Source organism: Nycticebus coucang, chromosome 14 (genome assembly GCF_027406575.1).
Source record: "Nycticebus coucang isolate mNycCou1 chromosome 14, mNycCou1.pri, whole genome shotgun sequence".
Taxonomy (NCBI): domain Eukaryota; kingdom Metazoa; phylum Chordata; class Mammalia; order Primates; family Lorisidae; genus Nycticebus; species Nycticebus coucang.
In genome coordinates this window covers 21395396-21408260 of record NC_069793.1, presented here as the reverse complement: position 1 = coordinate 21408260, position 12865 = coordinate 21395396, and the positions used below count along the sequence as shown (strand labels likewise).

General features: G+C 41.3%; 1 protein-coding gene across 2 annotated transcripts in view; it reads left to right on the top strand.

Moving 5' to 3' along the window:
- Positions 1-4323, top strand: part of EXT2 (exostosin glycosyltransferase 2) — a 159672-nt gene extending 155349 nt beyond the window's left edge. For both annotated transcript variants that reach the window (XM_053560750.1, XM_053560749.1), the window contains one exon: positions 3097-4323. In XM_053560750.1, the coding sequence (XP_053416725.1) occupies positions 3097-3235 (139 nt within the window). In that variant the 3' untranslated portion in view covers positions 3236-4323. The remainder of the gene's footprint in view (positions 1-3096) is intronic.
- Positions 4324-12865: the final 8542 nt, after the last annotated feature.

Sequence of the window (12865 nt, the reverse complement as noted above, 5' to 3'; positions counted from 1 at the left end):
GGTGGCAGATTTCCGCAGGTGCCTCTCAACCCAGTTTTCTCTCCCGGGAGCTGGCTGCAGTGGGAATCCCACCTGCTCCCTTCCTTTGTCTTCTGTGACTCTTGGAGTACCTTGGGAGGCCCCAGTACTTGTTTTTCATGAATGAATGGAGACAGGACTGACTGCATATGGGAAGTGGCCTGAGAAAGCTGTCCCCCTTGCTCAGGCTGCACCTCTCCCTCAGGCTCAAGAAGTCCCTTGCTGAGTTGGGTTGGCCTTTGGGATTAGAGCCCCAGTGGATTCAGTAAATATTGTTTTCGGGAGGGGCTGAATATAGGGAAAGAATGGCCTTGAGTCTTAAAGGGTAAAAGCCACATTTTTGAAGAACAATTTGTAACTGGCTGGTAATGCTTAATGCGGATTATCTCTAATAAAGAAACTATTCTTACATCTATTTGACAAATGGAGAAACTGAGGCGGCTCTGAGTGGCAGGACATTATTCACTTTGTTATCAATGGGTCCAGGAGAGGAAACTGGGACGTTCCAGAGTCTCCAGCTCTTTCTCATCCACTCTAATCTCAAGAGAGGGAAAAATGGTGACTCCTGTCTTCAGACCATGCAACGATCAGGAAGATTTCTTTCTTCATGACCTTGCCCTTGCCTAAATGTCCCAAGCTGTTCCACCTCATTCAGCATAAGGTAGGAAAAGGGATTAGGCCTGCTCCAAAGTTTATTTTATTCATTTCATTTTATTTAAAATTCTATATCCTTGTGGGGTTTTTTATCTCCTCATAAAAATTGTCAAGCCTTACTGGAAAACAATGCAAAATGTGGCAGAAGTTTCTGTGGGAACCCCATACACACACCATACACCAAAAAGAAAAAAAAGGGAGACATTGTCCTCAGTATTCTCCGTGGGGCTGTGGAGCCACCGTCCTCTGCCAAGAACCAGGATTCTTCTTTAATACATACTTGCTAGTACCTGGACTGGGCACGGTGGAGCGTGGCTGGCTGCAGTCTGTGTGCACAGTAGCTGGAAACTAGAATAATCTGCCCATGTTTATGTCAAAAGTAAAACCTTGTAGAGATTTGACTTTGTCTGCCAATGCTTTGCCCCAGTGTTCGAAGAGAGGGAAGCTGTTACCAATACTTGGTTATATCTTTTTGTTAAAACCCTTCAGTCTTTTCCCCAGTCTCACCTTAATTTGGAACCTATGAGCACCACCTCCTGAGTCTCAAAATACTCCCAGCAGGAGGGATGCTCAGGAACTGGCGAGTATGGCTTGTGTTGAAACCTAGTTCCACGACTTTCTGGCTCTGAGTCCTTAGAAAAGTTATTTTAGCTGTTTGAACCTTAATTTCTTAATCCATAGTTTGAGACCACTATAAATCCAACCTTTGGGTAAGAGGGGGGTGAGAATGGGAGAAAAAACTTTAAGGCAGTGGTTCTCAACCTTCCTAATGCCGCGGCCCTTTAATACAGTTGACCCGCAGGTTGAGAACGTGCTTTAAGGATCTCTAAGATATGTATGTAAATTATCTTGCCTGCCCAACTGTTGTTAATTTCAGCCTCTTCCATTGCACCCTCCAATTATGTTAATAAATAAATTTGCATTGTTTCATAAGGACGACTTTAGCCCCAGGAGCCAAAATGCCTTTGTTTGGCCCTGGCACTTCTAGTTATTTGAGCTAAGGACCCATCACTTGACCTGTCTGTATCTCAGTTTTCTCAGAGGGTTGTTTTGAGGATTAGGTGAGTTATTGACTTATAATACGTTGGTGAGTTATTTATTCATAATACATGTTGGAATATGTAATTGGTGGTGTTGGCGGGCACAGTGATGTTATTAACTAAAAGCTCGAAAAGGTAACACATGTTTTTAGAAAAAATAATGACCAAAGAGAAAAGAATTGATAATGACAGTCTTCTTTGTTAACCAATTTCTTCCTAAAGCCCAATAGCATGTGAATAAAAACTTGTTGATTAAAATAGTCTGAAACAATGCTTGCAGTATCTCCGAGGACGGAAGAGACTTCTGCCTGTGTCTTGAAATCCAGCTCTGGTGTGGTCCAGGGTAGCCTCGGATTAGTCTGTTCTCACTGTGGCTCTCTCAGCTGCCCTGGCCTGACTGAGGAGAGAATATTGACCTTTCTGAAATCCATCCTTGAGTTCTTCTTGAGGTCCCCTTGACTTCAAAAGCAGCTTTTCCAGGCTCATTTTTCCCCTCCGGTCTGGTGCTGAAGCGTCCTCATTACCCAGCTGTCACACTCAGTTGGCCTGATTGACCACAACCATTCTCCAAACATGCCTGACCCTCACCTCTGAGGAGGCTGCTCACAGGCCTTGGGGGTGGGGTGGAGGTAAGGCTGCCAGCCCCTCCTCTCCTCCAGCAGTGCTGTGTTGTTCTAGCCCTACATTGGTTGCTGCTGCTGGTTCTAACGTGGATTGACAGAAATTATGAAAATTATGAAGATAGTCCTATGTGAACTGAAGCTCTCACAGAAGAGCTTATGCAAGTTGATGATTTCCAGAGATTGCCACTTACAGGCGCTCTATAATTGTTTGTTGGTTGAATGAATGAAGAGTTTCATGTGTGAAATTCAGGTTCATTGCGTCATCATCTTCCTTTGCCTTCTGTTACTCCAAGGTTAAGATCCTCCCTTCTAACTTTTAAACTTCAGTGAGCTTCAGATCCAAATAGCTTTTTCCTTTTTATCCTCTGCCTTCTCTTTAGCTGGCAGAGATAGGGTTAAGAATTGCTGGCAGCTAATCCACCTTGGTTTGAGGCCTGCTCATACTGAGCTGGAAGAATGACTGGAATTCGAGGGGGAGGGGAAAAGATACTCTGACCTCTGCAGGCCTAGGGCCTCCTGACAGCATCTCCTGTTCACGTTCTCCCACCGAACTAATAGTCCAAGTACCCCTAGCTCACCTCTTTTATCCACACCTCTTCACCTTTGTTAGAACCTGGAAACAGACTGGGATTTGGTGGGGGTTTGTTGATGTTAAATATTATGTATTTTGCTGTCATCACTCAGCCTCTTTGAACGTTTTCTCTCTGCCCCCATCCTTCTCATTCTGCCCAACTCCTTTCCCTCTCCCTCAAATCCCACAGGTCTGAGTGCATCAACAAGTTTGCTTCAGTCTTTGGGACCATGCCTCTCAAGGTGGTGGAACATCGAGCTGACCCTGTCCTGTACAAAGACGACTTTCCTGAAAAACTGAAGAGCTTCCCCAACATTGGCAGCTTATGAACCATGCTGATGTGATGGTGGAGGTCAGGGTAGGAGGTTCAGGATGAAAGGTGACCTCCTGGATCTTCACATCCACCCGCCTAACCTGCTTTCTCAAGATCAGGAACCTAGAAAGAATAAGCACCCGTGCAGCCTCTGTTTTTGTGTTTTTTATAATCTCTGATGGATTCTTTTGGAAAATGCCAAATGGAAGCTCTGTGGCATGCTCCAGATTTAAATCCAGCTCAGGCTCCCTTTGTTTTCAGTTCCAGCGTAACGATGGGAAGGAAAACTTCACTGACTGTAAGACTGCTGGAGAAGAGAAACCTATTAACTCATTGTAGAGTCAGAGAATCCTGTGAAAGGTACCACACCTCACTTTTACTTCACATTAGTGAGTCTTCTTGAGAAACAGCCAAGTCCAGAATTTGGTGCAGAACCCAAACATCGTGGTGGGCTTTGAGAGATGCCTTGGCACCTGGGGCTCTGGACTCAGGCAGAGGAAGAGCTCTGACAGCCGAGTCAGGATCTGTCAGTGCCATGAACTATTCCTAACTGGTTTGGTTTTTTTAATTTGATTAAAATTATTTTTTATTCCTTTTTCTGCTGCGTCGTAAATACTGATTCTTGATAGTCCAGGGAACCATCTTTCTTCTTCTATGTAATGTAATTCCATCTTCTGGCCCAACGACAGTCCTTTGCCTACCTGGGAGGACACATAGCCAAAAGGAATATCTGGTACCATGTGCAACAAGCACAAAGAAAGTCCAAAATCATAAACATTCTGTGAGCAGATGACTCTAGAAACCTCCAGAGGAATCTATTTGCTTCTTGATTAGATCCAGTCAATGTTTTATAGATATTCTTGGGGAAAAACAGAGTTTCTAATAGCCGTACACTGAGTCGCTCTAACTGGTACCTGTTGTAAAAGTTGAGGGAGTTGTGACCTCCTACCCCAAGGGGATGCCAAAATTTCCCTCATTCTTTTGGTATAAACTTAACATTAGCCAGGGAGGTTCTGGCTAATGTTAAATGCTGCTATAACAGCGGCTTTGCAACAGTTGCCGGTATATTTAAATCATTAAATTTCAGCATTTACTAATACTGCACATGTGTGAATTATACCTCTTTAAGCCCAGTTGATGAACAAATCTACTCTGGCAAATGTTAAATGTTATGGATTCAAAACAGATTTATCTGGCTCTAATATTAAGATTAGCCACAGTTTGGGCTTTAGCCATAACATATGTCCCCAGAACATGAAATACATTAACAATTTGCTTAGAATATGGATATCATTACTGAAACCTAGCTATATGCCAGTCGAAGTCACTCATACACCACCCATTGTTCTACCATGTGACATGTAGGTGACCAAGCTGTATGCTATAGCCTTATCAAGAGCCACTTCAGATGTGTTCCACAGACTTTGAGAGGGCAAAATTTCAGAAGTAGCAAAATTGAAAGTAGAAATTATGCATTTTATCTTTTTCCATATTTAAGGAGTAATGGAATCATGGGCTGTTACTGCCTACAAGGATGAGCGATCATCTTGTCCAGCTCTTTTTGGAGATGCAGATACTGAAGCTGTGATTGGTCCAGTGTATGACAGCTACAAACACAGGTGCTCCGGTGCTTAACCTTTTGATCAGGTTAACATGCACTGGTCGGTAGGAGATACTGCAAGACATTTTGGTCTCAAAGTACTGGAAATGGTATGATTGAAAGCAAGAGAAAGGGATTTCTCTGCTGCCTTCCAGATACCATAAGCTGATGAGGACAATGAGCACCTCTGACCTGTTAATGGCATTCTCTAGCTTATTTTCCAAGGTATGGGGCTGGCCTCACGTTTAAGTCCCTGCTAAAAGCCACAAACTGTCCCAGCATTACATATGTGTTCTTTCACCATAGCTTCTTCAGATATTTCTGTTCTTTGGCTTATCACTGAATGCACTACCTATAGTGGTTTCTAATCCAATTTCCTTCCCAAAGAATACAGGTCTTTACTTTAAAAAAAAAAACAAAAAAAAACTTTTTAGCCCTTTGATTTAGAAAAAGAGCTCTTTCATCTGCGGTCATTGTGAAACCCTGGGAGTTGTGTGACTTGATCATCTTAGGACTCATTGGACTTGAAAGGTATTAAAACGCCATGTGAAGTACCTCACTTCTCCCGGTAATATTTGAGATTAGATCTTGGAACATAGCATGAAATAGATTATAATATAGGAGTTTTCCATTCTAAGCACTTGAAGCAAACCTCAAAGCTCTTCTACCTTACAAGCAGATAGATGGTATAGTCCCGCTAGGAGTTCAGGACAGGAATGTAGCAGGTTATCATGATTCATGGATTCAGAGGCGTCTAGGGACTTCACCCCCTCCTTAGTGTATTTCTGAGCTGCTAACCAGCAAGCTTCACCCATAAGCCTGGGTCAGAATCATCTGCCCTTGGGATGCCATAGGGCCTGGTTTCAGAAGTGGAACAATAATGCTAATTAAAATGTCATATTTTGTCCTACAGCAGACAACAGCTGGTTTTAGATTAAGAAATCTTTTTAAGGAAATTGCATACTACTGGCCTATAGAGAAGACAGACTTGTGCTGGCCCAAGAGTGTGCGCTGAGTCACTGCCTTTGTTCCCAGGGACTAACTGGGATGGGCCCACTTGGCATGCCGAGGTTGAAAATACCTTTTTTACTGATTAACATTAGATAGTTAATATTTTTATCTTACATATTTTACCAAGCCTCACACGTTAGGCCAAACTTTCCTTTTCTAGGAGAATTAAAGAGAAAAATAGCAACTTCAGTTTTCAAAATCCCTGGTTCTTTCCTGCCAATGATGCTTTGCTGTCTGCTCTCACTCAGTGTCAAGTTCAAAACTGACTATTCTGGCTTCTCTGCCAAAGCCTCATACGCTTTCCACTGTGCTTTGAACACATGGTTTTTAAATGCTGGTTTCTCTGCTGCTTTTGGAGAAAAGTTAGCAGTATACTGGCCCTGCTGACCAGGCCTGGGAGTTGGACAGGACAGGCTCCCTCTTTGCTCTTACCAGCTGAAGGAGTTGGTAAATAATCCTGTGATCCCAGCTTCTTCTAGAACGATTGTCTCTGACAGGCACCAGACCAGCAAGGAGCCCGGGGTATCCTTATCATTGAAAGATAACAGTTTTCTCAGTATAGCTTCTAAAGTTGTAAATTTGGGTTAAAATTTAAGAACTCTCAGGGTTTTCAGCCAACGTAGTAATCAAGAAGTAGACGCAGCAGAGACTGGGTTTTAGATGTGCTTGGGTTTGGGGAAGGCTCTTTCTGGCTCTGTAGTCAGAAAATCCTGTGAGAACCCAGCTGACAGAGCAAAGGCTTTCGGTGTTGGAAGTTTCCCATCAGCAACTGATCCTGAGTTTGGTGATGGGTTTCCTTTGTTTTGTAGCTTCTCTTGAGTCGGGCTGCTTTTTCCATTTCTCTTGGCTCAGGTAGTTCTGTTGCAGCAAAAGAAGCCACAGCAGGCAGTTTCCCAAGCAGCCCTGGCATGGAGAGGAAGAGACAGAGAATGCTCAACTGGTCCCAAACCTCCTCTCACCACTTCCTGAGGAGCAATTCTCGCAGGAGTGCCAACCATTTGGCAGGCAGCTTCCATCCAGGAAGACTTTGGAAGCAACTTGAGCTTTCCACTGCAGGTCTCGGAGGCGTCTGAAACCTGTGGGGCCTGTCCCTACCCACCTCACCCCCAGCTGTGATCAAACCCTTAGGCTCCTATCTTACCCCTGTGTTTAGTACTCACCACTTTTCTAATTCTGAATAAAACAAAGATGATACTTGACCAAATTATACCAACCATGCATGGACTAACCATCCATGAACAGGCTTCACTGAGCTTAATCTTGGTAGTGGAAAGTCAGGCAGGACCCACTCTAAATTTTAAGGTTTTTCCCTCTCCTTAGGGTGGGAGCTGTGAGTTCATCAGAAGATTGAGCAAGGGCATTCTAAATTCAGCCCACAGCCTCTCTTCCACCTCCATGAAATGGAGTGTTAGGGATACCCAGGCCTCTGTGGTTCCCAGGGTCTAAAAGGATGTGTGGGGCTGTATAGGCAGCCTTGTGCCATGGCTTTTTAATTTCTGGCTCACCACTGCTGGCAGCAAGGGGAAGATAACTAGGAAAAATTTGGCCTTTCTTGCCGGCTTTCCAGGCCTCCTTTATTTTCAAGAAATAGTTGAGTCACCAGGATCTGAGTCTGGCATTTTGTTTCCTTAAGTTTTCAACCTTAGGGTAGAGCTTTTTCCTTTCTTCTCTCAGTTGTTTGGACCCCTGGTTGCATCTCTTCCAACTAGGAACAGAACTTTCAGGCAGAAGATAAGGTGGCTCTTAGGAGGTAGCAAGCAGCTGTGTCTGCTGGAGGCTTCCTCAGCAAAGGTCTGTCTTGTCCTTAATGTCTCAAGAACTACACATGGGGTGAAAGCTGCCAACAGAATAGAGATCCATATGTCTTGGACCAACCATTTGGGCCTTGCCACCATATAGAGTCCTGCCTTCAGAACATATTTGTTTTGATTTTTATGTATAGTTTCAATCTTAAATCATTGGCTACTATACACAAGCATTTTATTTTATTTTATTTTATTTTATTTTTTTATTGAGACAGAGTCTCACTTTATCACCCTTGGTAGAATACTGTGCCATCACAGCTCATAGCAACTTCAAACTCCTAGGCTTAGGCAATTCTCTTGCCTCAGCCTCCCAAGTAGCTAGGGCTGCAGGTGCCTGCCACAATGCCTGGCTATTTTTTGTTGCAGTTTGGCTGGGTTCGAACCCGCCACCCTTGGTATATAGGGCTGGCGTCCTACCCACTGAGCCACAGGCTCCTCCCTACACACAAGCATTTTAAACTCAAGGAACATTTGATTTTCCGGTGAGCACAGCTGAAGAACAACCAACTTGTTACTGATCCAGGTAAGGAAAGAGAGCGTTTCTTCACTCATTCATCAGACTGTATTCTTTGCCAGGCAATGTGGTAGGCCAAGGGGATAAAGAGTTGACAAAGATGGTGTCCTAAAATTGAGGAGCCCCAGTTCTGGCAGGAGTTCTTGAGGTTTGTAAGATGGAATGAATCCATCAGTGACCTACAACTCTAAAATACAGTAGAACCTCTATAGTGACCACCTCCTTATGTTGACAAATACATGCATGCACCACATGTGTACAGTGGGCCTAGTTTCTTATGTTGACCAGCCCCATATGTTGACCAGCTTGTTATGGTCGCTTGGGTAGTCAACTTACAGAGGGTCTACTATGTATGTTTTAGTTCCAACTGTAAATGAGAGTTCCATTAACTCCCATCTTCTCCAAGGTAGGGAATGCAAAGAGTTTTTCAATTTCCTTTTCTCCTAGCAACTTCCCTTGAGTTGTACTCTGGGCCTTTTCGGACCTTGAGGGAGTCAACTCCCATGCCTTAGTTTCTTCAACCAGGAATTAGAGGTAGCAAGAGCACTTAGATCTAGGATGGCAAGATGGGATGATGTATCAGATTCTTCCCCTTCTCTTAACCAGGAATTTTACCAGATTATACCTGGTGATACTGGCAGGCAGCCATCTTCTGGCCCCTATTTCTACTTACCTTGTTACCAGAGAGCCTGGGGGTCTGCATCCTATCTGGCCCCGTCAGGGTGGATTACCAAATGAGCAGTTCTTTTGCCCCAGTCCCTTTCCTGTGCTATAAATAAGCCCCATGTTTATTTTCTTACATTATTGAAATGAGCACTTGTGATTTGGGCCTCTTTCGATGAGTCCAGAGAGCGTCCATTCGGTGCCTGGTGAGGGCCCTGCCTGGCTAGCTGCTGTCTGAAGCTATTTGGAGTCCTCTCTCTGTGTTTTAGATGTGGCTTAATTTCAATAGAAAGGGCTCTGTGCAACCCGGTATCTGCTGATTTTCAGGTTTCAGCTTTCTGCCAGCCTTACTGCCTGCTTAGAAGTAAAGTTGTGTTTCTCATTAAGGGGATAACAGCCACAATTGAGATAATTAACAAAAATTGTGCATTGGTGGCAGCGGCTCCTATATGATTTCCCATAGTCTTTTTCTAGTGGATCCTGAGGGCTCACCTTCATCTCCTCCTTTCTGCCTACCCTGTGCCAACCGTATCCTTGTTTTCTGAATATTGTCCAAATAATTTCTTTTCTAGCAGCCTTGTTTTTATTACCAGTTTAGTTTGGTATCTTGACAACTTGGGCAAATGAGGAACTCATTAACTTCATGTTTTGCAATGCATGGAAGATTTGAAGACTTTCTTTTCTCTTATAGCCCTTTCACTTGCCTATTGTACCCTGGCCCTTCCTTGAAAGTTATGGGGACAAATACCCACAAGTAATAGATTGAGGCTCCTTAGTCTTAGGTCATCTGTATCATCTCAATGAAGAGGATGTTCTGGGGCAATATTGGGATAAAAAAGAAACATGATAGCCAAGTACAGTGTGGAAGTCTAAGAAGTAGGAAATTTCTTAGTGAGGATTTCCTGAAGAATGATTTTGGGCTCCTTCAGGCTTTGACAACACACCAACAATATCCCATGAAACTATGAATGGATACACCACAGCATTGTCTATCAGAACATGTGCAAATGATCATTACCTACTTCTCAGGACAAATTAGTCTGGTAAGTCACTCAGTAAAGAAATCTTTCCATGGACACAACCTGAACCTGAAGGCTGCTAATAAAGAGAATTGCATCTAACATGAAGATTTAATTCACTTTCTGAGAAATAACCAGGAGAAAGTAAAATTTCACTTATGTTTTTAGTCTATTGATTCCAAAATAGTCTTTTCCTTAAAAAATAAAAAGCCTGATGTGATGGATTTGTTTCATAAACAAATAGTTACTGAGCACTTAGTATATGCTGGATACTGTCCTTGGTGTGAGTACGCTGCATTGTACAAAACAATGTGCCCACTTTCATCAAGTTCACATTCTCAGAAGGAAGACAACAAAAACAAGTAAATGAATATAATTTCAAAAGCCAATAAATCTTATCAAGAAAGTAAAGCAGAGTATTATAGATAATGACTTGAATGTAGGAAGGTATTTTAGATAGACTAGTCTGTGGAGACATTTAAGCTGGGATGTAAATGTTGAGAAGGAGTAAACTGTGAAGATACCAGGCAGATAGAAGGGTATAAAGGCCCTCAGGCAGGAGCAAGATTAACTTATTTTTAAGAATAGTGAGAGCAGTAACTGCAGTGTATTAAGTGTGGAGAGCATGATACAAGATAAAACCAGAAAGACAAGCCAGGGCCAAATTGTTTTAGGACCATCTAGGTTAAAAGGATCCTAGATTCTTATTGTGAGGTGGAAAGACACTGGGAGATTTTAAACAAGGGAGTGATATATCTGAAGGGCATTTTTAAAAAGATCATTCTCTAGTATGTGGAGAATAGACTGTAGGAAGCAAGAGCGAAAGAAAGGATATTAGGACAGTGTTCTAGTGAGCTAAGTAAGAGGTGGTGGTGGCTTAAACTCAGGTGGCACCAGCAGAGGTGATAAACATATTGGGAATAGAACCTATTAAGATTTACTGATAAAGTGAGTATCAGAGATGAAAACAATAGAGGATTAACAGCTAACTCCTAAACAACTCTGAGTGATATTATTAACTGAAAAATGGCACCCTGAATAGGGACAGGGCAGGGAAGTATTAAGAGAGAAAATCAAGAGCTCTATTTCAGATGTGTTGAGGTATCTTTTGGACATCTAAGGGATAGTGTCATTTAAACAACTGGATAACTGGACCTCAGGTTAAAAGTTAGTACTTAAAATAAAGATAGTACTCAAAAGTATAGGACTAAATGAAATTACCCAGAAAGTAGGTAAAGAAGAGTGAAGGATGGGGTCTGAATACTAGGCCCACTCTTACATTTATAGGCGGAGAAGAAAAGGAAGAATTAGCAAAGGAGACTAAGGACTTAACAGTGAATTAAGAAGAAACTCAAGAAGGTGTCTGTAAGATAGGCTGTGATAAATTAAAAATGCATATTATAAAAACTCTAGAGCAACCACTAAAAATATTTTTTAAAGAGAGGTAGCTAATAAGGCAATACTGAGATGGAATGCTAAAAATATACTCAATTAAAAAGAAAACAGGAAAAGAATATAAAGTAAACAAAACAGGACAAATAGAAACAAATAGCAAGATAATAGATGTAAACCCAAACACATCACTAATTATATGGCCTATACACATGTAAATGGCCTAAACACTAAAGGGCAGAGATTATCAGATGGACTTAAAAAACAAGAGCAATTATATATCTGGCAGGAAGACACTCTTAAGTTTAAAAACTAGAAAGGTAGAAAAGATGTACTATACAAATATTAGTCACAAGTGAGAGTGAGTATACATATGTGTTGCCAGAGAGAAAGAGGAACATTTCATAGTGATAAAAGGGTCAAATCATTAAGAAGACAGAAGAAGAGAATCCTAAATATGAGTGTGTTGAATAATAGTGACTCAAGATATATAAAGCAAAAACTAACAACTAAAAGAGAAAAACCACAATCGTGGATATTTCAGCCCTGCTATTTGAACTGATATAAAAAGTTGATAGAAAGACATAGATGACCTGAATAACACTATCAATTGTATTAGCTTCATTGACAGCTATAGAACATTTAATCCACCTAGCTGAAAACACATTCATAAGTACATGTGCAACATTCACCACAATGCACAAACATGCATTGTTAAAAATAATTTGAAAAGAATTAAAAATGAAAAATGAATGTGTTCTCTAACCACAAAAAATCAAATGTCAGTAATAGATATCTGAGAAAATCCCCAATAGATAGAAATTAAATAACATTTCTAAATAATACATGGATTAATAAAGATAAAAGAAATTAGAAAATATTTTAAACTGAGTGAAAAAACAATGTCAAAATGTGGGAGGGTAGAGTGCTTAGAGGGAAATCTATAGATTGAAATGCTTAAATTATAAATAAGAAAGTCTAAAATGGTCTGAGCCTCTACTTTAAGAAACTAGAAAAAGAACAAAACAAATCCAAAGTAAGTAGGAAAAAAAGAATAAAGAGCAGAAATCAATAAAATAGAAAATTGAAAACAATGGACAAAAATCAATCAAAAACTAGTTCTTTGAAAAAAAATCACTACTTAAGATTTCTTGAGGAAAAACAAAACAAAGAGCTAATATTCAAATTACCTGTATCAGGGATCAAAGAGGGGCATTGGTACAGATTCTAAACATATTAAAAGGGAATACATTGCCATGGTCTGAATGTTTATTCCCCTTCCCTGAATATTCATATTATGGAACTTAAACCCCACTGCAGTGGGTACTGGCAGGTGGGACTTCTAGATTAGTGTCCTTATGAAAGGCCTAAGAAGTTCACTTGTGCTTCCACCATATGAGGGCATATAGAAGGTGCCATCTATGAGAAATGGGTCCTTGTCAGAGTCTTAAATCTGCTGGTGTCCTGATCTTGGATTTTCCAGCCTACAGAACTGAGCAATTTCTATTATTTATTAATTACCTAGTCTAAGATATTTTGTTATGGCAGCTCAGACAGACTAAGGCAAAAATGTGAACTTTATACCAATAAAGTCTACAACTTAGATGAAAAGGAACCCCATCCAAGTTGACAAAACTGGCTG